A 25,237-nucleotide genomic window follows, 5' to 3' on the forward strand; every position below is an offset into this window, starting at 1 on the left:
TTTGTTCTTGGCGACCAGCTTAGAATGAGGACACCATTTAAATATATAAGATGTTTTACACAGCTACGAACGGCTTCGAAGTTTGGTTTTTACCTTTATCTAGAGTACCGTGGAATTTACATAGATAGTACTGAGTACTGCCCGCTTTGTAACATGCGGGAGGACGAAACACCCACTCATGTTCTTGTACGCTGCCCGACGTATGTAGAAATAAGACAACAGTTTCTGAATAAATATGTAGCAAACATAGTTAATTATGAAGATAAAGCTCTAGTTCTCCTTTCAAATGTAACACCAGATAAAATAAGATATCTACTAATATATTACTAATGCGATTAACGTGCGAAATTACATCTTTAGAGACTACGGGATGATCTTTCATTTATTTTTTTTTAAATCATTGTAATTGTTCATTAATAATCACAAATATTGTTGGAACTGAAGGGTTGTTTTACAGGTTGTTTATAAAGTTGTAGCATAGACAAACAATAGCGTAAGTAGATATCCCATGGTATAGGGCGTTTATGTCGCAACTTTTACTGTTATCTCAAGACGATTACTGTCAATTATTGTTGATTTTTACTGATTTGACCGGGTAAGAGTGTATGAACGGCACAATATGAGAGACTACTAGCGTCATAAAGCTTCACGGGAAATAACTACGTGGGCTATCGGCTTGAGATAACAGTAAAAGTTGCGACATAAACGCCCTATGCCATGGGATATCTACTTATGCTATTGTTCCTCTATGGTTGTAGTCAAAGTTGTTAGTTTGAGGAGCAGGCTATTGTTTTTATCTTTTGTTGTTGTAATGTCTAGTCAATATTCAATATCTGAAAGATCGTGTATTGCTTTACTAGTACAGCTTTTTATGTCACGGTGACATGTAGAATTACTCCCCCATATACAATCAATGATATTTTAGTAGCTTTAAATCTGTGTTCTTGTTATTTTTAAAGAGTCTACATCAAACTATTTCATTTCAATAGTGTTATCCAGAATTCGAAGAGGAGTTGATCAATTGTGTTGATGTTGTAATTGTAATTTATGTATTGTTAGTGTGCAACTCTTTGTATGGGGCATGGCCCTTATGACAAATAAAGCTTATTTATTTAATATTCTTCATCCACAGCTTATTAATTCAAGTAGAGAAAACCCATAAACAAATTTTTATTTGAATGAGTTTGACTCGATTTATTTATTCCTGTACGAATAAGAAAATGGTAAGATTAAATCTGAAGAACAGAGAAGCTGAAAATCTCATTCAAGTCATCACTGCACGTTTCATTATCTACATCATTATGCTGGTAGAATGGTACGACTGAAGTTAAGGCTGAGTAAAGCCTAAAAATAAACTTTTTACTGGTGATATTTTTCAAAGTTTTTCGATTAGTATACTATCAAGCTATCAAAATGAAGAAGTTTTCTCAGGAAAACATTTTTATCTGATCATTACTTTTTGAGATATAAGCACCTAAAGTTTAAATTTTTGGGATAGAACATTTCAAATTCGGTAAGAGATAAATCCAGGTTAGATTCTTCATGGTATTGTTGATATATTAAAATAAAAATTTTCTGAAACTATCAATTTTTGAGAAAATTATTTTCAGAAAATTTTTATTTTACTAGATTAACAATACTAAATCTATCCTCGGAATCTCATGAATTTATCTCTTACCGAATTTGAAATGTTCTGTACCAAAAATGTAAACATAAGGTGCTCATATCTCAAAAAGTAATGATCAGAAAAAATGTTTTCCTGAGAAAACTTCTTCATTTTGATAGCCTGATAGTATACTAATCGAAAAACTTTGAAAAATATCACCAGTAGAAAGTTTATTTTTAGCCTTTGCAGAGCCTTAATGTTATGTGAAGCAGTTTAGATCGAGTACCAGCAAGGATCGAGCACTGAGAGAATCAATAGTAGCCTATAACACGCACATGTTATTTTCATGTTTAGTAGATCAATAACCACTGCAAACTACGCACAATTAAATTGGTACAACAAAATATTACCATAGAGAAAAGATAGCATAAGATGTGCTTGATTACTTTAAGCAGATTAGTTCGAAAGCAATATTATCATAAGAGGGAAGAGAAGAGAGAGGGATTTGAGATTGAAGTGAGATACCTACCAGAGAAGCCTCGTAGGCAGGCACAGGCAGACCGGCCTGCATGACCTGAGCCTGTCCGCGGGGCGGCTGTGGACTGGCGGTTGGCACAACAATGCAGCCGCCGCCTCCACCGCCGCCTCCGCCACCGCCCCCACTGCTGGCCGACAAGTTAATGCCAGCCGTAGCACCTGCTTCCATCTTCAGCGGCTCCATCTTGATCGAGTCCACCATCGGTTTACAAATCGCCTGTAACATCAACAGTACACAAATTGAGTTTCACAAGTTTATTTTTCAAATATTTTTGATATTTCGACTGAATTTCAGGATGTTTTCGATCTCTCTTTCATATCTCGGTTACATATCTCTTATTATATACTTTGGTAGAGAGTTAATAGGAATCTTTTCACAAGAAAGGAAAGTTATCTGTTCAAACCTCCGCCAATTCATATGGATGTAGATGTAAATGCAACACAATATTATTCTATGGTAATTTGAAATTGCACTTTTTCAAATATAATTAAACTTATAAAGCATTATTATAACTCGGATAAAACACTGTATTATACTTTGAAAACATTGCTTTAAGCCCAGGCCACACCAAACTCGCTCCCGCGGTGGTAGCAAAGTTAAAAACTCGCTTTCCATGTTATGGAATTGAGCAGGCCACACCGAGCTCGCTCCCGCAGAGGGAGTACCTCGGCGGTAGTTTCACTTGGCCGTGCCAGGCGAACTTTTGAAACGTCTGCTGGTGGTACTACCGCCGAGGTAGCGAGCTCGGTCTGGCCTGCACAATTCAATAACATAGAAAGCGAGTTTTAAAAGTTCGCCTTCGGTTTTGTTTTTGTTTTGATGAGTGTGGTTCTCTAGACGTGTGAGTACCGCTAGCGGACGTTTTTTGGTGTGGCCTGAACTACCACCGCGGGAGCGAGCTCGCTACCTCTAGCAGACGTTGGTGTGGCCAGTGCTTTATAGTAAGTTATAATTTTATACAAGTGAATAAGCAAGTATGTATTGTAATCTCTATAAATAAAGAATTAATCTAATCTAAACAATATAAAGTTATATCATCACGATTTTTTTTAATTCAATTATTTATTGCCAAAATTTAACAACGTAACAAATCAAAAGTTAATAAATCAAACATCACAAGAAAATGAAATAAAATTAACTACCCAGAACTGAAAAACTAAAAATTGTTTCGGGCACCACCAGCAAAAGAAAAGTCTTTGACCGCTGGTGGGAGTCGCAAAAAAGTCGGATTCAAAATAAATACTAAAAATAGCACAATACAAAATCAAGATCTCATCATCATCATCATCATCACCATCATCATTGTAAAACTATCAGGAATAAACAATGAAAGAAGCTTATCAATTGATGAAATAAAATTTGATGACTGACCCTTGAGCTGCTAGCCCCGGTGACGATGGGCTGCTGACTGTGCGCTCTGAGTGGGGGACTCGCCACGGAACCGGTGAGGAGGGAACCATGATGCGGCGGTGGAGGGGTTCCTGGCCCAACTATGCCTTCTCTTGTGTTGCAATTCACCGTCTGAAAAGAAACAACAAAATACATTTTTACACATGTCTACAAATGTCTAACCATCATTGTAATTACCACTGTAATTACAATGGAAAAAATTAACTCAAAATTGACCTATCTATAATGTCCAAATAATTCGAATATAAAATAAACAATCCCTACGGATAAAAAAGATAATTATTGTTCACATAAGCAGGTTTCGATTTCCGCGCGGACGATTTTTTGTGTAGTAGCGTTCATAAATTCTCCTTCCCAGATTTGCATTACAAACATTTCAACATATCTAGTAGAATATTTCATTTGGAATGTTATTCAATTGGTTATGTATTCAATAGTGAATAGAAAATCGTAAATTTGAAGGACAGATTAATCCTACTTTTCAGTAGTAAAGTATATTCATTTTAAATTTTGTCCATTATTTATTATGATGGTTATTGAAATGCAATTGAATAGTCAATTGGTCGCCACCAATTTTCAAAGAGATATATCATTATTACTTAGGTATTTAATACCGATTGTGCAATTGCAAAATCTCATAATAACTTCCATCTTCGGAATTAATACAGTATTACAGTACTAGTGAACAAATAGAAGTTATATTTTTATATTTAATTCATTTAATTATTTTTGTAGTCCTAATTCACCAGGCCAGAAAAAACACAAATCGATTTTAAACAACTCATTTTAACAGCGACTATAACAATCACTCTCATTTGGTTCAATTGAACGAACGTAGGTAGCCTACCCAATTTCTCTTCAGTAGGCTACATGTTTGATCCCATATTGATTACTGCTTTTATAAAGAATTAAGTTGTAACTGACTTATTTATTAGAATTTAAACTATACTAGTACTAATACTAATATTAGGTAGTATTTTTGATATTTTGACTATTTTGAAATGCTAATTGACTTTTGACAATGTTAAAAAGTTAATAGGTCAAAGATTTTATATGAATGTCAAAATATTTAGTTTTTTAATGAACATGACTATGCTTACTGTTGTAAAGCGTGTGAAAAATAATAAAATAAATTGAGTAATATACCAAATGTTCATGACTATTGTCAAATTGTTAGGCTACTGTTGTATAGCCTGTGACAAATAATAAAATTGGATAATATAACACAATACTGTCGACAAACGTACATTTCCGATGGATTGAAGTATGTGCGCCTTGGGTGTCATAGGCGTGGGCACTTTGGCGCGGTTGACGGCCTGCAGTAGGTGTGCCTTGTGGTTGATGGGTGTGGTCGCCACGCCCACTGAGCCCATGTTGCTATTCGGCGGAATGCCCGATTTAGTAGCTGATGACAGATTCGGAGCCACCACAACCTACATTCAACAGTTAATCATAATAATTGAGCACAATTTTTCCAACAAAACACCAATACAATCTACAGTATTTGCTTTGATAAAATTGGCCCTACAGTTATGTCTTCTGAACGTAGTAACGGCATCCTTCTAATCAACTCTACCATTTCGAAACTTCTTCTTCTTACATTCAAGGTCTAGGCTATAATGGCTGTTCTAACTCACAAAAGCCACTAATATCCTGTCAATTCTATCAATTTAGCTACAGAGTAGTTCAATTCTTCTTACTATAATAATTCAGAGCAGGTTCAACACTGAATAATGTTGTCAGATAAGTTGCAGAATCATTCTATTGTGACAATGAATTGTGTTACCATACCATTGACAAGAAACGTTGAGTCTCCAACTACAAACGATTTAAAATGATGGTTGAATTAGGTGATTAAGTGAGTTGAAGTTACCCGATTGAGTGTGAGAGGCGGCTGATGGAGTGTGGCAGCAACGGCGGCAGACTTGGGACTCATAATGAGGTTGGAAGGCTTGACGATGCCGGTGGGAGTGGCCGAGGTGGGCGGGGGCAGCAGCGGCTTGGGGGGTCGAGGCGAGGCCTTGATGGGAGGCGGCATGGCTACAATGGGTGGCTTGGCGGGGGCGGCCGGCGGAGGTGGTGGCGCCGGTTTCGGTGGAACTGGCTTGACAACAGCGACTCCGACTCCGGGCCGCACCGGCGCACCGGACAGTGGCCGCGGAGCCGGGGGCGGCACGGTCACTGTCACTGGGGGCGGAACGGACACTGTCACTGGGGGCGGCACGGACACCGTCACCGATGTGATGCTCGTGTCCGCCGGCAGACTCACCACCGTTCTTCTCATACGCTTCTCGCACGGCTCTCCACTGTCCTCCGCATCCGAACAGGTTGTTACTGTTGTCACCGCTACCGTTGTTGCTATCGCGGTCACTCTGCTGCAAGAAAAATAGTAATTAGAAAAAATGAAGAATTTCACATTACTAATTCATATGTGACATCATACATTCATCTGTGTTGACATCATTTATTCATAGGTGTTTTTGCCTCACCTACTGTACTCATAGGAGCACAATAATTTTAGACCGTAGTTATTGTTAGTAGGATAATTCAATCCTTGTTTTATAATTATTATCTCCGATGTTATAAATAGGGATATTATTTTCAAATGATATCAAGTTCAATGTCATTATTTCTAGAGAAATAACTTAGCTATTCCTTTATTTTTATTTTTATGTATGTGCTTTAGATTAGTGCAGTGGCTTATTTTTATTTATTGTAAAGTTTTTTTTGTACTTTGTTTTTGGCAAATAAATAAATTTATTCATTCCTTTATCCAACCATCGACCGCCCATTCAGAACTGAGACATATTTTTCTCAAACAACTTGATCATTCATCAATGAAATGTGAATGTAGGATCAATGAATCTGTAAATTTAATGTGTAGTTGGAAGGGCATTCACTTTCCTCTTCATCTTGAAACACTGGTATGTTGTCTAGAAATATCAAGAATTCACTGAAGACATATTTCAAAACCTATGGTATCACCTTCAGTGTTACACATTCCAGTGTTTTTTTTCTATTTCAATTCAATTTTAATTTCCAATTTATTAAAAACACACAAAACAAGACAAAACAAAATTACAAAGAATTACGAAACAAATAAAACACAATAAAATGTTTATATTTAAAATATATATTTAATATGATTTGATCAATGGCTTTACTCATTATTAGATAAATTAATAAGATGATGTCATATTGTAATAATTGATAATATATTTTTTTATTAATTTGTAGTTAATTTCTATGTATGGCAAATAAATAAATTTGAAAGTTAGAAGAAAAATAAGATACACTAATAATATATTATTTGAAGCTATTAGTGTACTATTAATGTACTGAATACTTACTTGACTGGCTCGCCGTTGCTGTTGACAGGCACATACTGGCCCTCCTCTGACTCCTGCATGGGGATGAGTAGGCCGGTGACTGGGTCGATGAGGGTCATGGGCTCCTTGCTGGCGGGAGGCGGCTGCGGCTCGTCCGGAGGAGGCGGTGCGGCGGGGGCGGCAGCAGGTGGTGGCAAGTCAGCTAGCTGCTCCTTGGGCGGCGGCGGAGACGACTGCTGCGGCTGAGCGGCGGCCGAAGGAGTCGACGGCTGAGGTGTCACGACTGGGGGTGGAGCAGGGGCGGGGGCGGCGACGCTGGCAGGCGTCGGAGTCGAGGGCCGACTCTGTTTGGCCGGCGGACTTTGTGGTGCGTCTGTGTCCTTGGTGGTCGGCGCCTGCGGCTGCTTGCGTCTGGGTGACTTGCGCGTCTCCAGTGCGGTGGCCGGTGTTGGCAGAGTTGGGGCTGCGGCTGCGGCCAGGCCGGCCGCCCTTGCTCCACGCCGAGTGCTGCTTCTGGTGCCGCGGATCACGTCCTCGATTGTGTCGTCTATCGTTGTTCTGTTCACATCCTTTTCCTGGTGGTAACAAATGAGATTCAGTCAGTTGAGTTTTAGATTTATGGTATAGATTCTATGAACTAGTGAACTCAAAGAATATGATTGAATGAAGGAAAACCATGAAATGGACTCTACGAACAACTAAATTCAAAGAACATCATTAATTCGAAGTCGAAAATTCATGTTATAAATAAATCATTGCCTGTATCACAAAAAATATAATTTAACAGGAAATGTTGGAAACGGACCTGCAGTCTACGAGACTTCCTGGTGGAGCATCCAGTGGCGGTTGGTGCGGTGGCTGGAGGCGCAGTTGTAGCAGGGGTGGTTGCCGGTGGTGGGGGCGGTTGCTGCGGTGGAGGCGGCGGTTGCTGCGGGGGCGGTGGTTCGGGGGCCGGACTCTTGATGGTGAGAATGAGTCGAGGCCGACCAGTCTCCTCCTCAGAGTCGTCCCTGAACTCGTAGACGTCTGCGGTTGGTGTGGAAGCGGCTGACCGGTTGTTCAATCGCGTTCTCCGCGTCGCGACGCCGCCTCCTCTACCACCGCCGGCTGCCTTCCGCCGTCTGCCACCTCTGCCGCCTCCAGCATTCGTCCGACCGCCGCTCTGTGCGTTCAACAATGTCGCCAGCGGCTCTTCGTCTTTGTCGTCTGTCAAATAATAAAAGACATCATTTTTATTTGCCAACTAAATATTACAAAATTAAAATACAATATTCAAATCCGCTTTCAAGATAATGTTCGTGTACAGTTTAATTTGTTGTATTGAATTAATATTGAAACTAATAATTTGTGATAAGAATGAGAAATATATTCAATATTATGAATATTAGCTTTATTCAGACAATCAACCAGTATGTATTTAATGTTATATTTACGATTTACAGGTACGATATACATGACGTATGAGCCTGAGATTTGTATGTAAGTAATATTGTGCTCAAATGCTTATGTATTACCCATAAACTATCCTTGAATTTACAAAAAGGGGTTTGGACGTTCAGATTGTATTAAATTACCTGAAAATCTAAACTAATCACAATTATTAAAAGCTTCGAAAACAGTTGTCAGAAAGCTTACAAAACAGTACTTTTTAAAATAGAAAATCTAATATTTTTTATTTCATGTTAGAAATGTAGATGATTTGAATATCAATCCTTAATTATTGATTAAGAACTAAATGTTTATTATGAACTCAATTTATGTTTTATGGGAAATGAAACAACTATTTTGAAATTCAATTTTAGAATTAGAATCAATCAAAACTATGGTTTTTCTGGTGTCGCCGAATTAGTATAAATTATGTTAAAAAATTACATTTCTTATTCTAAAATATTTTTGTAATCTGTATTTAATTGTAAATATATTTTGTAATGCAATGAATTTTATATTGATTTGATTTGAATTATGTAAATAAAATTAATGGTCAAACTGTTTTTGTGAGCGAAATGAATACATTTTGATAATAATTTGCTTTGAAAACAATTTGATAATAAAAACATTTGAACGGGATTGAAATAACAATGCAAATTTTATTTATATCTCATTATCTATTTTAATTTTGATTAGTAAAATAGAGGATCTAGCTATGACAATTAAATAGGTAACCTAATAGAGCAGAATAATAAAAGTGTCTGACCTTTCAAGTTTTTAGTGTTATCGGGCACATGTTGATCCTGTTTGGCTGTTTCATCATCGCAAGGTTCAGTGCTGCTCTCACCCGGCTTCACAAAAACTGAGCTCTCGATTTCCTCCATCTTTGGAGTGGATGGTGCAACAGCCAGGTCGGGAGAAAATGGCCGATCAACGATGTCTTCTTTCTTTATCCGCAACATGTTGACTTTTTGTTCTTCTTTAACTGTTCCTTGCTGTTCTTTTAGGTCTGATTCTGCTTCTGGTTTACTTTCGTCTATTTCCATTGGACTTGTCTTAGAAAACAAATCTTCAGTCTTCACATTTTCAGGCGGAGATATCTCTTTCTTAGCGTCGACAGAAACCGTAGGGTCAACTGGTTTCAATTCAGAAGCTTTGTCAACTTTTTCTATGTGGGTTTGCTTCGTCTCAAGCTGAGCCGACTGAATTATACAGGAGAGAGGTTTTTCATCTTCAGGGGGCTCGGTTTTAACTTCTTTCACCTCCAATTCTTCTTTGACAAGATTTTTGGACGAATCGGTATCCGTTGAACTCAAAGCATTTATCTTCCTCTGGTGTATTTCTTGGACCATGGAATCTAAAGGCTTCTCTTTTTCATCGCCAATTGAGTTCAGTTGTACTTGTTTTTCTTTTGAGATTTTCTCGGTGAGATCCTGAATGACTGAATTCAATGGCTTAACTTCCGAAACAACCTCTTTTGATTGTTTGAGATCTTGAGGTACATGTTTATGATAGTCTATGTGGTTTCCAACAGTGGGTATAGGTTTGAAATTATTGCACGAAGAAAAGTCGAGATCTTTAGAATTGAGTAGTTCCACTTCATGATGCTTTTCTTGAACAGCTTGTTTTACAGATGGAATGGTCGGAGATAATTTTGAATGCAGGGATGCTGGCTCTTTTTTGCACTGAGACATTTCAATAATCTTGTCAAAGGGATCAATATGCTTTTCATCTTTTATAGTATTATGAGTCTTATGTGTGTTTGAATACACAGCGATTGGCTTGGTATCTTTAGTTACGTCACTGCTGTTAGATACCGGAAACACGGGTTGTTTATGGAGTGTTTGATTGACGGGTGGCCGGTGTACAATTTGATTGGGAGACGGCTGTGAATGGAAGTGTTGGGCATTTGGTGATAGCAGTCCTTGTCGTGGTGTTTTGACCAAGCCATCTTGTTGGCGAGGTGATAATGCCTCTTTAGCACATGGACCGGAAGCAGGAAGTTGTGAGCCGACAACCGGATGCAGCAGCTGCGGAGATGGAGATGGAGTTCGCAGTTTGGTGACCGTCGATGACGTCACTGCTGATGTGGTCGATATGACAGTCGGTGATGGTTGTGTACCCATTTTCGGTTGCTGCTGATTTATAGCTTGATTTTGAGTATGAATATGCAAATGTAATTGATTGGGAATGTCTGTAATCTTCCTTTGCTCAATGGTGTGGTCTTTTTGTTTCAGTTCTTCACTCACAACTGAGATTTTATCTTTCGGTAGATTACCTTGTGTGTCATTAATATGCGGTTTCTGTGATGTTAGCTTTTGCTGTGGAATGTGATGTTCTTTCTTTTCGTGATGGAATTGCTGTTGAGCTTTCACGAGATGATCGTGATGCTGCAGTTTGGCTTCCTGCTTTTGTTGGACCAAAATTATGTGCTGCGGCTGTTGTTGCATTTGGGATTGTTTCTGTAAAATTTGATTTGGTTGGTGTTGATTCAACAGTGGTGAAACTGGCTCCTTAGTAGTATGAATTTGTAGCAGAGTAGGTGGTGTCGGAGATAAGAGGTGCTTATTTTGAGTAGCAGGTTGAGGAGTGAGCTGTTGCCCCGACGGACGTGGACTGACATTCGAATTTAGGAGCGGCTGGCAGCTGGGCTTATCAATATGCACAGTGAGCATCTTGTTCAGTGGCTGGTGTTGAGAAACTGGAGTGACCAGTTTCGAAGGATGAATTGGCTGCACTTTTTGTCCAATCATCATTGCTGTATTGCTTGACTGCACAATTTGATTTTGAATTTTTGAATTGGGATGATGTTGATTATGAAAGATTGCTGGATTTGCCTGCAATGGAAATTGTTTCCTCTCTTGTATTAGATCGTCTGGTTTCATTGGTTTGATGACAACAGGCTGAAGTGTTGGTATGTGAGCTGCGATTGGCTTTGATGGAAGTGTTTGAATATGTGATTTGAAAGCATTTTCTGATAAGCTCATTGTATGCTTATATTGTTCAGTTAACGTCTGATGTGGCTTTATTTGATTGGTTTGTGCAATTTTTACAGGATGAAGGAGATCAACCTGTTTCACTATGGGCGGAAGTTCATGGCGTTTACTGATTTCTATGACTGATGTTTGCTTCGGAGGATCGTTGCTAACTGATGGAATAGTTGCTTTGGTGTGTTCAACGTCAGGTGACTTGACTTTGGGAGCAGTCTTCGGCTCAGAAATGTCAATTGGAAGATGGTCTCTCTTCTTTTCACCTTTATCATCGATATTTGCCAGAGATGGAGACTCAATGACGGACTTGGCTGTTGGCATTTGACTTTCTTCACTGTTATCTGGACATGCCATGGCCAGAATTCTTTCTTCAAGGCCTTCTCTTCCACTTTCTTGTTGCCTGTAGTAATCAGAATGCATTTCCGGTGTTCTTGGAGCTTCCGCTGATCTGGAGAACTCGATAGGATCAAACGTATCTTCGGTGTCAGTATCAATTTGCAGGTCTGGTTCGGAAACTGGAGTATCAGGCTTTGTTGTTTCTTCCTCAGCGGGAAACATTTCAGACGACTCAAATCCTCCGCCAAAAGCATCCTCCATTAGTAGTGCAGCAACTGCATCTTCAGTTTCTTCTTGCGAGATAGCTGTTGATTTTTCGTCTGATGGATTTGTGGTTGGTGGTTGTTCGGGTTCTTTCATAGGTTCAATTCGTTTAGTAGACGATGATTCGGAAATGCTCTTGACAGCAGTCTCGTGGATATTCTCATCAACTTGAGCGCCGAACCCTGGAATGTGTGGCTTCTTGTTGTGAGTTGACAAATGCGGAGGACTGTCAATTAGACTTGGAAGAGACTGAGTCAAAATACTGCATTTAGATGGCTTCAATTCTTCACGTTCTGGTTCTTTCTCCGGCTCAGTTTCCAAATCGACAATAGTTTGTTGGTCTTGTTCTATCATTGGAGGAAGAACTGGCGGCTCATCATCCAACTTATGATGGTGTTTAATCTTTTCATCTCGAGACTTCTTACGCTTCTTCTTCTTAGTTTTGATTGGCTCTTCATTGATGTAGTTATCAGTAACATCCAAAAGCTTTGCTTCAAGTGCTCTACCTGCTTCATCCAATTCCCTCGCTTTTCTTTCGCGTCTTTTCTTCTCTCGTTTTCTTTGCACTTCTCGGTCCGAATCAGAATCAGAGCCATACACTTGAGATACTTGCCATTTGCCCATTATCTTATCAGAATCATCCGATAATGGGCCGAAGATGTCTTCCATTTTTTCATCACGTTTTGTAGTTTCGCGATCACTTTTCTTTTTTCGTATCTTGTTCTTGTCTGAAGATTTAGATTCATCATCGCCATCTCTGCTATGAGCCGACTTTCTACGATCTTTCTTTGATGAATGCCGCTTGTTAGACATGCTTCCATCGTTGTAGTCGGAATTCTTTTGTCGTTTTTGTTTCTTCTTATGTGATTTTTTCCTTGGTAATTCATTGGTGCTAGGTGGATTACTATCGACAGAGTTTCTTCGAAACGAAGCTCCAGATGGTGGTCTTCTCGAATCAGAATCTATTTCGTTCTCACCAAAGTTGTCATGATCTTCAGAAATATTTGAGAAAATATCTGAACTTTCAAGCAAACTGGATTTTAGCTGATGTGTTTCATCGTCGGTCTTATGACTGTCTACAAATCCTACATCAGTTTCACTTTCATCAGAGTTGATCCTTGTAATTTTGGGCTTCATATTCATTCTCACTGAGTCATCCTCAGATGTATCAGACGTTATTTTCCTACTCTTCAAATCATTTTCATACGAATGGATCCTTGAATTTTTCACTCTCAGCATATTCATTCTCAATGAATCATCTTCAGAAGTGTCAGACATTATTTTACGTGGCTTTGGTTCCAAGTCCTCCGACAAAATTCGCATTGGTTTGCTAATCCTATGAGAATTATGTTTGTGATTATCATCTTCTGAGGTATCTGACATGATCTTCCTGCCTTTCAATCGCACATCGCCCTCGGAACCTCCATCCTCTTCTGAGCTGGTAATCAACAATTTACTTCTTCTGCTTATGCCTCTCTCAGAATCAGAATCCTCATCGTAGGACGTGGAACGTTTCTTCTCCTCTCGTTTCGCCCTGCATTGTTTCAGCTGATTGAACTTTTCTTTCAGTCGTTCTTGGCGTTTCTCTTCTTCGAGCTTCTGCATATTCTTCGTTGACCTCGCTTTCACTTTATCGTACATTGAGATGTAAGCAGGCTCATCATCGACAATGTCGAATATTGAATGCTTCTTGGATGATTTGGATTCGTCATCACCACTGCCGTCCGTATCACTACAAGTGTTGGCAGTGTCTCTCCTCGGCTTTGCTTTTCTATCCTCTTTTCGTTTCTCGCCACTATTTCTCTTCTCTTTGCGACTACCCGGCTTGATGATCTTGCTTTCGCTGGGGCTCTCCTCTTCTTTCTTTTTCCGGTGTATCTCTTTTTCCTTGTCTTCTTTGATTTTGTCCTCGAGCATTTTGGTGAAGTTGTTGTGTTTGTCGCTGGTGCTCTTCTTGCTGCTGGAGGAGCTCTTGCCGCTGTCCTTGGAGTCGCGTCGCTCGGGCTTGACTCGCTTGGCCTCCTCTACACTGCTGTCGAGGCTGTCCTGCGAGCTCAGCCGTCGCTTGCAGCCAATCGCCGCTGGCCAACTGCTGCTGCTGTTGCTGCTGCTCGTCCTCTCCTTGCGCTTCTCCTTCTTTATACTCTCGCCCTTCCTCTCACTATCATCACAATTACTACTTGCAATATCTTTCCGTTTCTCATGATGTTCTGTAACTCTCTTGTCATTCATTTCTTCTTTACGTTTCTCAAAACTATCATGGTTCATTTCTTTGTGCCGATCATGAATATCATTATCCCTATTTTTTCTCATTTTTTCAATTCTATCAGTTTCTCTATCCTTTCTTCGTTCTTCATCTCTCTTAGATACTTCATACGTTTCTGAGTTTTCTCTTTCTCGACGCTTCTCCTTTTCTTCTCTCTTCCTATCCAAGTCTCGGTGTTTATATTTGTCTGAATCGAAATCTCTCTTTTTCTCAGAGTGATCTTTGTACTTGTTATTATCATTCTCAGAATCTCTTCTCTTGTCTTCTTTTCTTCGATGGCTTTCTGAAGATTCTGAGTTTTTTCGTTCCGATTCTCTGAGTTTGATGCTTTCAAAGATATCATTTCTCCTTTCGAATTCCTTATGTTTGTACACTTCAAGCTGTTCATTCTCTTTTCTGCTGATGACGTCTTTGTGAGCCGAGTATTCCCCACTTATTTCGTAGTCCTTCCTCTTCTCGAAATCTCTTATTTTACAGTTTTCTATTATTTCCTGATCTTTTTTAGTATCTGAATGCTTATGCCGACTGTAATCATAATCATTAATTTTTCTTTTATCATTCTCCTTGTTTTTCTGTGAGTCAAAAGCAATGGACTCCCCTAGCAAATCGTTTTCTAAAGGGGATTGATGCCTGCTATCATCATGATTTTCATCGATTTTCTTATGATCTCTGTGCTTGATATTTTCATGGCTTTCTTTCACTTCTTCTCGATGTCTTGAGTCAGCAGAATCCGATTCTTTTTTCTTGTCAGCATCTTTGACTTTGATGTGATCGTAACAGTCAGATTCCTTCTTCTTGTCCGTATCTTTATGCTTGGAATAATCTTGAAAATCTCCATCCCTCCTTTTCTCAGATTCTCGACTTTTAGACGTTTCTGCAGAATCGTAGTCTTTATGCCTGGACGAATCCGATGTAACACTGTGTCTTCTCTTATCCATATCTTTGAGCCTGTGATCTTGGTGCTCCTCCCTTCGCCTGTCATTATCTCTATGGCATGACGATGAATTTTCTGTCTCTTTTCTAGACTCTTTTGATCGATGTTCCAATGCATCTGATTCTTTCTTTTGAATAATTTTTGCAACATCAAACGAAACGTCTATCTCTTTTCTCTTATCGGCATCTTTCTGTCTAGTTGTTTGGTTTTCAGTTTCCTTTTTGCTTTCCGAGTGTTTGAAGACAGTATCGTCAGAGGAATTTGATTCCTTTCGAGATGAACAGTTTTTTGTGGAATCTCCTGAATCAGTTCGTTTTCGTTCCGAGTCTCTAGGATGTTTGTGAATTTCATTCACTTCCGGACTTTTCCGTGAGGATGACTTATGTCGTGAATTTTCAAGGTGTTCTGAAGAATCTCTTTCTCGCCTTCTTTCCTTGTCTGAGGAATGTTCTTTCTTCTCTTTATGCCTTGTGTTTTCATGCTGAGTATCACTGGAAATCTCCTTCCTCTTGTCAGGATTCTCATGATTTCTGGGATGTTCAGAATGACTTTCCTTCCTCTTCTCTACCGGTTCCAATGCAGTCTTCTTTGTTGCACAATCTTCCAACACTGTCGCACCATCCCTGTGCCTCGATTCAGCTTCCACATCTCGGTTTCTTTCTATGTTATCAGGTACTTTTTTGAGTCTAGCATTTTCATTGGAACTGTCAGTGTTTTCTCGTGTTCTTCTTCTGTCCTTTTCAGAACCAACACCAAAAATATCTTTCTTCTTGTCTAGTGAGTCTATTAGAGAATGTTTAACATTTTCTTCCGAGTCTTTCCTCCTCTCCATAGAATCGTGTTTTTTATTTGAAATATTTTCCAAGTCATTAAATATTTTGGAACTTTCACATGTGGAGCTACTTATTTCTGAATTGTCACTATTGCAGTCTTTTTTAGTTTCATTTAATTTTAATTTACTACAACTAATATCGACACTAACATCGTCTTTATGTACACTGCTACTAATGTCTACACTATCCCTTCGCCTGTCCTTGGGAAACTTATCACAAGTGCTGCCTTCACTAATGTCTTTTCTAACACTATCTTTTACATCTATACTAGGCCTGCGTTTTCTCCTATCACACATTTCAGTGTCCTTTGTTTTATCACCTTCCCCTAGAATGTCCTTCTTTTCAACACTGTCAGCGTTCTGTTTCACTTCACAAACCTCGTCCCTCGACCTCCGCCTGCCCTCCGACTCCTTGTCCTCTACACTGTCTCGCCTGTTGCAAACGTTCACCGATCTACACAGGCTGGGATACATTTCCTTTGCACTGGTAATATCACATTTATCGTTTTTTGTACACGTCAACTTTTGGACAGATTTACTTTTATCTAAAAACGTGGAACTAGAAGTAGCGGTAAGAGGCGTAGGCAATCGTGGATTGCTAACTTCACTGGGGGGTTCCAATCGCCGCTCGGAAGGTGAGGCGGGTGAGTGGATCTTTGGTAACGGATAATTTACAGACGACATGTGTGCATACTGCCTTGAAGAGGAGACGGTAGTGGCAGCAGAAGAGGTGTTGGCTAGTTGAGACTGAGCTGAGGGCGAGGTGAGGACACTGACGCAGGAGGCCGCTGTGGTTGTGGCAACACTGGTGGTGGGCTGGACGGGGGGGTGGCTGGGGAAGGGGTACTGCAGGCCCTTGGCTGCCGCCCCACTCGAGCAGGACGACGAGAGGGGCGAGGGCGAGGTGGTGGTGGCCGGCGAGTGCAGTGGCGAGTCTAGTCGCGAGCGCAGGCCAGCCAGGCCTGGTCGCGATGGCACGAACTCCCTCGGCTCGTACTTCTCGCCAAAGTTCTCGAGGCGTTTGCTGTCTTCGTCGAAGACCGACCGCTTGGCCAGCACCGACTTGACTATGTCGGACGGCTGCAACTCGTTCAGATCCAGGTCGAGCAGTTTGTGCCTTATCCTGAGCGAAGTGGCGTCAACTTTTGCTGGAGCTGTCCGGGAGCCGGACCACTTTTCGTACTTTTCGTCGAGCGATCGCAGCCGCTCCTCCCACTCGGGTGAAGGTGGCGACGGCTCAGAGTCGTCGTCAGAGGAGGAGCGATGGCGGGTGGGTGAGGCGGGGGGCGATGGTGGTGCGGGGCGGGGCGATAGGACCTGCGAGGCGAATCGTGGCAGTGGCAGAGAGAGGGGGAGGTCGGTGGAGGGGCGGTCGCGAGGCGTACGTCTCGGCTCGGCCGGCAGCAGCAGTTGGTTCTCGGGTCCACCCCCGCCGCCACCGCCGCCTTCCTCGCCCGAGCTGGGGCAGTCCTCCAGTTGTTCGAGAAGTGCCACCCGCTCCTTCTGCAGGTGCCTGATGTCTGGTGGCCCCCCCACCACCACCGAGTTGTCATCGTTCGCCAATTCGTCATAGCCCCTGAAACAAAATTATTTATTAAATCTTATTTATAATAAATTGCCATTGTTTATATTGTAATTGTAAATTGTAAATTTATAATATATTGTAATTATGTTTATGTGTTCGAATCAAATGAATAAATAAATAATAATCAATCAGGTACAGTTCACAATAGAGGTTTAGTATATTTCTTTGAATAATCGGACGACACAGATGGGTTTTCAAGTTCTGTCAGTCATAAGAAATTCTCCAATTACATTTATTAATTTTGGCGATAATTCTATTCATTGGTTCACTAATTAGCTCTATATCTAAAATTCGTTATTTTTTTAATAAAACTGGACACAAGTGACATGGGGAAAATGACCAACCTGTATGACCTCCTTTCAGAAGGATAGTCGGAGTTGAAGTCGAACCTCGCTGACGATATGGGGTGGCCAGCGGAACGAGGGGTGGTCGTCCTGACGGGGGTGGAAGGGGAGGGGGTGGGTGACGAGTACAGCACCGATGATGACCTCACTGCTGTCGCTGCCCCCGGCTGGGTTGCCGCCCCCGGGTAGCGCACGGCCGGGTACCGACCTCCCGCCCCCGTTGCCGCACCTGCTGCCGCCCCCGCCACCCCTGCGCCACCACCAGTGCTGGACGTCGACGACGATGGCGTCTCGAAGCCTCTCACCGCATTGTTCACCACACCCTGAGGCGACTGCACATTCGTGCTGCAAATACATATTCAATTAGGCTAAATTCATTTTGCAAGAAAAATATTACAAAGAAACCACTTAAAAAATGTTCCCGTAAAATTGTTCTTAATTGATTAAACATTTGAAAAAATATAAAGAATGGGGCCCGTATCATATTAGGATACTCGACTCGGCTACCACCGATGTTCGTGTGTGTGGTATGCTGGGTTATCAGCGGGACACCAGTAAGATGCCAAATGACCCGAGTGAGATACGAGCTGTACACTAAAGCCTGGTGTCCCAAATGAAAAAAACGCAAAAGAACTAGTGCCCCATGACGGGTGTCTGGTGTCCTAAAGCAATTTAGGTCTTACTGATTTCAGTTTTACAAGTAATGATCGTTGGCAGCAATTTATGACGATTTTCCAAGGTTTCATTTGTGAATGGGGAAAATGACAAGATAAACAGAGGAGAGGGTGAATATAGCCTTAATATTATTGGTAAACTCGGATTGCTTCTTGTTCTACGATTTAATTGGAAATTAACAATTAATTTAATTAGAGTTGAACTGGTAATTTGCAGATCAAAAAGGTTTAATCAAGATCAGAAGACTTGTTTGATTACATCGAATAGGCCTACAGATTCTTATACTGTATTAAAAGATTGGAGTTTTTGAAATACCTGTTTTCAAATGAGTTGGTTTGTTTCTCGAGATGGTCATAGAAAGCCTCTTGGCATTCCCTTGAAGCAAAGTCCACTTGCAGTTTTCGACCTCTCAGGCAGACTCCTCTCATTTCTTTCACAGCTGCCTGGGCTGATGAGATCTGAAAATTGCAATTTCAACTATAAAACTAAAAAAAAAAACTATTTATTCTACAAAAAAAATCGAATACTTTCATGAATTCAGAACATTTTCTACTAGCTAACAAACTATAAAATTGTGTATAAGACTAACAATAGTTATTTCTGCAACTAGTGCGCAAAGTGCCACTTTGCTGCACCGAAAGAAACGTTTACGCACGAGCCGTAGGCGAGTGCAGAATAATGGTTTCTTGAGTGCAGCAAAGAAACTTTGCGCACGTATTGCACATTAAATTTTTTCTATAGTTACCATAGAATGTGTAAAGTCAGTAATAGACGGTGAACATGTCCTATACAAAATAAAATGTTTGTTTGTGAATATCTTTAGTATTTTTAATGCTGATAATAAAAATATTGCAACCATTCCACAACAGAATTATTTTAAATTCAGTCTAAATGACAATAGAATGAATATTATAAAGTTATATGAGATTCAATTATAATAATACTTCATCTACAAGAAGTCATCAGCAAGTGTAGAAATGGTCATATCACTTGTCTGGATATGTATTTTGAGCCATCAATGAGCCTCACAAACGTTATACTTCACCCTTGACCAACAGTTTGATATTCTCCTATCCGAAAACACAAAAGTTATGCAGCAAAACTTTGCTCATACTTATACGGTGCCCATTAATTTGTTTTATTGATTAATTTGTCTATGCGATCAAAGCTGTAAGCTTATGTTTTAATTTTTCTATTCATGTAAATAGATAAATAAGTTAATAGGCCCAGGAATGATCAAGGATTAGGCTAGTGATCAGCCCTCAGGACAGACTTAAGTCTAACCTGACCATTCTATGAAATTTTCATGTGTACTATTTATTCCAGTTCCAAATATCCTCAGGTTTGAGTCTGAATGATATATTACACACAATTAGTGTAAAAATATAGTATCAGCTTGTTTTTTCTTGTAAATACATTAGTAAACGTGTCAATTTGGTCTTTCTGATTTTCTGGCCAAGCGCCCAGTAGCCGCATGAAACGTATAATTAAGGTTATACTGCATTATTTAAAACGTGATTAAATTATATTATATAGACATTACATTTAGGCCACTTGAAATGCTGAACTTCAATCATTCAAATCACTGTTGAGTAAACAGGATCTTGTAAATCCAGTGTTTATGATTACGGTATTCAATAACATCTATTCTGTATTCTGTTTCTAATTCATCAACGGCATTCATTGAAGTTGTTCTACGAAAATGTGAGTAGAGATGTTTCGGGGAGTTGAAGAACTGAATAACTTTTTTTGTAAATATTTATGTTTCAAACCTAATGGATACATTATTGTTTTGAAAATATAACAATCACAACCTTAGTATCAGTAACAAGAGTAACCTAACCACAAAAGTAAATAAATATACTTGATTTTTATAAATACTGATCATAAAAATGTTCGATGAATGTTCCAATGTCTTCCAGTTAAAAATATAGGCATTTCACACATAAAAAATCGTTCATGATAACTTGAAAAGAAATAAAATACTGATATTGAATACTATCAAAACTTCTTGTTTATTTACTGTTTGTTATTCAATATCTCGCGGTAATAATCAGCTGTTTTACAAAAATTTCCAGCCAGCAACATAAATTTAGGTTTACCAACATTTCTTTTACTTTGCCGCACTCTACAGTCATAAAGCGTGGTAACTATTTTGTGTTGTTATGTTGCAAATTTGGAGTGCGAGAAAGTCTTTGCCGCACTCAAATCTACATTCCCGCACTGGGTGTGGGAATAAGGTATTTTGCGTACTATAATTGATGCGGGAATGAGCACTTTTTCGGGTAACTGAGGGAAAATAGTTATTTGTATATCTAGAGTGAAAAGTGCTGTTTTTTCTCCCTGAGGGAAAAGTTTGAAGCCCGAGGCGAAGCCGAGGGCAACAATTTTCCTGAGGGAGAAAAAACATTTTTCACTCGTGATATACACAACATTTTTCCTCCACCTAAATTTTTATAAAAACTGCAAATAAAATAGTTTTATCTCTACAATTTTCCACTCAAGTCGAAGTAAGTGTGCAATTGTGTAGCAATTATTATTTTATATTTGAATACAATATCTTATCACACTAGAAATTTGTATGAGGATCGTTCAGTGCTTTAGGCTGTGCAAAGGCTAAAAATAAACTTTCTACTAGTGATATTTTTCAAAGTTTTTCGATTTGAATAATTATCATCAAGCTATCAAAATGAAAAAGTTTTCTTAGGAAAACATTTTTCCCCATCATTACTTTTTGAGATATAAGCGTCTAAAGTTTAAATTTTTGGGACAAAACATTTCAAATTCGGTAAGAGATTATTAATCAATGAGATTAAGTGGATGAATTCTCTATGGTATTGTTGATTGAATAAAACAAAAAATTTGAAAATATCAATTTTTGAGAAACTTTTTCAATTTACCAAAAATTACCAGAAATAACTCACTAAAAGTTATTTTTGGTCATTTCTAGTGAATTGAATAACTTTCTCAAAAATTTATATTTTTGAAATTTTGTTGTTTTATTCAATCATCAATACCATGAAGAATCTATCCTCTAAATCTCATGGATTAATCTCTTACCGAATTTGAAATGTTCTGTCCCAAAAATGTAAACTTCAGACGCTCATATCTCTAAAAGTAATGAACAGAAAAAATACCTAATGTTTTCCTGAGAAAACTTTTTCATTTTGATAGCTTGATGATATACAAATCGATAAAATTTGAAAAATATTACCAGTAGAAAGTTTATTTTTAGCCTTTGCACAGCCTTAAGCTGAATGACTTAGACAAGTTCAATTCTCCGTCAACAATTCAACATTCATTTGAACTATTGAGAATTTTCTAAAAAAAATAAATGTTGAAAGAAATCTGTGAGTGGGAATGTAGAGCAATTCATGTTTACTAACCTGGTCATAAAATACAAGCGCATGACCCCGTGACCGATCTATTGCCACTTGAGAAACATGTCCGTACTGGGTGAAGTGCATCATCAGATATTTATCGTTGACAGTTTCTGAAAAAACCAAACATTTACGTGTAAGCGAAATCTATATGATATGACTGGATGTAGAAGATTTTTGCAAGCATTTCAAGTACAATCCACTAATCAGAGTTCAAACTATTGAAAAGTAAGGATTCATCATCGGTATCCAATCTCAAAACATCATTTATAGAAATATCTATCTTTTGTTGTAGTAGTGAAGGTGACATTATAGATGGAATAATGGAATCAAGTCTTCCAACATTTACATTAACTATCATAGATTTTGATAAGTGCTTGGTTTAATTATGTCAATAACACTGTACAAAGAATTGTTTGGGAGCCATGATATGTATCTAAATTAGATAATTGATACGGTAAAATAATGTATTTTATGATAAATCATCAGTCAGTTATAGTTCCAGACAGAATCATCTATTCAATTAATTCTAGATCGAATTTGGAGTACAGAGAAAGTCTGTATGCTTATCCAATACTTCAATCTAGAGTGATTTCTTCCAATATTGATAATCTTCGTGTCTCCAGACTATGATTCCACAATTCCAGAATTCGTTACAAATAGCCTAGCTTGGTACAAATTTCAAGATCAATTGGAGGACGAAGGGATGTGAATAAAGATCAAGATTGTGGATCAAATAATCTACAAAAATAGCTAGTTCAGTGCTAATTTCAAGTGGGGAATCAAATTATGTAAATAAATTGTAACGATCAAGGATGTAGAGATTTAGAATTGATATATCGGATCTTTTAACGTATTTTTTAGCTGAATGGGAATAATGGGGATGTAAATAAGGTGAATTGTAGAGCAGTAAGTCGCTTACCCGCTACACCATCAACCCAGACACAGTTGGTGTGCATCGACTTGCCGAAGCCGAGCTTAATCCTGTTGTTGCCGAGATGTTCGCCGTCCAGTGTTCTCATTGCTCGCACCACGCTGCCGATGTCACAGTACTGGCAAAACGCATACGACGAACTCGTGCCCTGCTTCTTTATATCGATTTCCTGCACAAACAAAAGCAATCCATTATGATCCCTTAATCATTATAAGTAAAGGAACTTATAGTAACAAAATAACACCCAAATTAGTACCACTAATAATTTTAGCTACCTATATAGAAAATTTAATTCTAATAATCGTATATAATAGGCTATTATACTACTACCATGATGAAATTTTTGCTTCAGATATTCCTTTATCAATTTAATGCAATTCAGTTGATTTGAAGATCATTCAGTTCTAGAACAAATGCTAGTTGACAATAATTCAAGCCCAAGTGGAAGATTTATTGAACTTGATTCTAGCCGAACAATTCATTTTATAGTAGGCTACTTCTACCACCATAGAGAAAAGAAAGCATGAGTATAGGTCGCTCATTTCCAAATTTCAGACCGATTTTTGTTATCTCAAGCCGATTACTGTCAACTAATGTCAATTATTACTTTTTTGGCCCGGTGAGAATGATTGAACGAACAATTGAACGAGTGATTGAACAAACCAATTAGTGATTGAACGGCACAGTATGAGAATTCACATAACCTCACGAAAAATAACAACTAGGACTATTATAGGATTGATAAATTAGTGATTGATAGGAATGTGAAAGCATGTATCGGTTGATTTATTGTATTACCGTTACTAATATTTCAAATTTGCTTCAGGCTACGAGTTAGAAATGAAATTTAGAACATAAGCGCCCTATACCAAGGGATATCTTTTAATGCAATTTTTTCTCAATGGAACTACGGAAAAGCGAAATTGGAAATGTGATGTAAATTTGCAATAGCGCATTCGCGCGGCTGATGCTATGTGCAGCACAAGCTGAAGATTATAGTGGGTGTGGACTCACAATGATCTCGCCGAACTGGTCGAAGTGTTTGCGCAGCTCGGGGGCGGTGACGTCCTTCTCAAGGTTGCCGATGAAGAGGGTGCGCGTGGCCTTGGGATGGAACTCGTCCTGCTCGGTCTCGTAGGGCCGGAACTCGTTGTCGTCGACATCGTAGCCCTGGTAGGGCGCCACCTCGATCTTGCAGCCGAAGAACAGCTTGTCATGTGACACGTGCAGTGCCTTGTCCACGTCGTCGGCCTTCTTGAAGCAGACCAGCGCGTAGCGATCGGCGCCCTGGCCGACCACCTTCACCCACGTCACCTTGCCGTGCTTCTTGTACTCGTGGAACAGGCCGTCCTTCAGGCTCGTGTCTGCAAACCAACCAACACCAGCGCAGCCATCGCACCCATCACACATCATTATAAGCACACTGATCACTCATCACTTATCAAATCAAACAAAATAATAATAATACTTCAACAAGCAAAAAACATAACTCAAAATAAAGGTAAGGATTGGATGAGATGGGAAAGGACTTGGAAAAAAGTGCATGAATGAGACCGAACATTGATAATGAACATTAAAGATCAATCAGTCAAATAAAATAATAATACAAAACAAAAATAAAAAAATGACTGTGAATAAAGGGTAAGGTGGATGAGATGGGAAGGAACATAGAAAAAAGGTGCATGAATGAGAGAAAAAACGAGGAAATGAATGATAATAGTAAAACGATTAGAAGAGCAAATGAGTATGAATAATGAGCAAATTGCACTCATCGAATTAATCAATAAAACAAAATAATAATACTTCAACATGGATAAAAACATAACTGTAAATAATGGAGAGGATTGGATGAGATGGGAAGGAGCATGGGAGAAGTGCATGAATGAGAAAATTGCACTCATCAAATTAATCAGTCAAGAATAATAATAATTATTTAACAAGAATAGAATAATAACTGTGAATAGTAAGGAGGATAGGATTAGATGGGAAGTGACATGGAAAAAACACTCATCAAATTAATCAATGGAACAAAATGATAATACTAAACAAAAAGTAAAATAACTGCAAATAATGGGGAGGATTGTATGATATGGGAGGGAACATGGAAAACGTGCATGAACGAGAGAGAGAGAGAGAAATTTGATAATGGTAAAACGATTAAAGAACAAATAAATTAATAATTCATCAAAAAAGTAAATTAATCGAGTAAGAGATCAACACAAAAGGAATGAGGAATATAATAATGCTAGTTATATTATAGTTTTCATTACAGTGATATTATTCAATTGATCAAAGGTGGTTGTTCGAATTGGCCAATTAGTATAATTGTAGGTTGGAGTTTTATTACCATTCGATGAATGATTTAAAAAGATGTTTTATTGAAAGA

At 38.9% G+C, this 25,237-nt stretch overlaps 1 protein-coding gene across 9 annotated transcripts in view; it reads right to left on the minus strand.

The window, feature by feature from the left end:
* Positions 1–25,237, minus strand: part of LOC111052521 (protein split ends) — a 151,588-nt gene that overhangs the window by 10,448 nt on the left and 115,903 nt on the right. For 4 of the 9 annotated variants that reach the window (XM_039438144.1, XM_039438169.1, XM_039438162.1 and 1 more), the window contains 12 exons: positions 23,866–24,215; positions 22,840–23,020; positions 21,924–22,030; positions 18,853–18,995; positions 17,863–18,207; positions 9,078–17,509; positions 7,689–8,089; positions 6,905–7,458; positions 5,428–5,929; positions 4,802–4,987; positions 3,516–3,665; positions 2,136–2,360 (listed from right to left, as the gene is read on the minus strand). In XM_039438144.1, coding sequence (XP_039294078.1) covers positions 2,136–2,360; positions 3,516–3,665; positions 4,802–4,987; positions 5,428–5,929; positions 6,905–7,458; positions 7,689–8,089; positions 9,078–17,509; positions 17,863–18,207; positions 18,853–18,995; positions 21,924–22,030; positions 22,840–23,020; positions 23,866–24,215 — 11,576 coding nt within the window. Of the gene's footprint in view, positions 1–2,135; positions 2,361–3,515; positions 3,666–4,801; positions 4,988–5,427; positions 5,930–6,904; positions 7,459–7,688; positions 8,090–9,077; positions 17,510–17,862; positions 18,208–18,852; positions 18,996–21,923; positions 22,031–22,839; positions 23,021–23,865; positions 24,243–25,237 lie in introns of all 9 variants that reach the window. The other 5 variants (XM_039438159.1, XM_039438137.1, XM_039438152.1 and 2 more) reach the window with 3 other exon arrangements.

The sequence above is a fragment of the Nilaparvata lugens genome, chromosome 1 (genome assembly GCF_014356525.2).
Source record: "Nilaparvata lugens isolate BPH chromosome 1, ASM1435652v1, whole genome shotgun sequence".
NCBI lineage: Eukaryota > Metazoa > Arthropoda > Insecta > Hemiptera > Delphacidae > Nilaparvata > Nilaparvata lugens.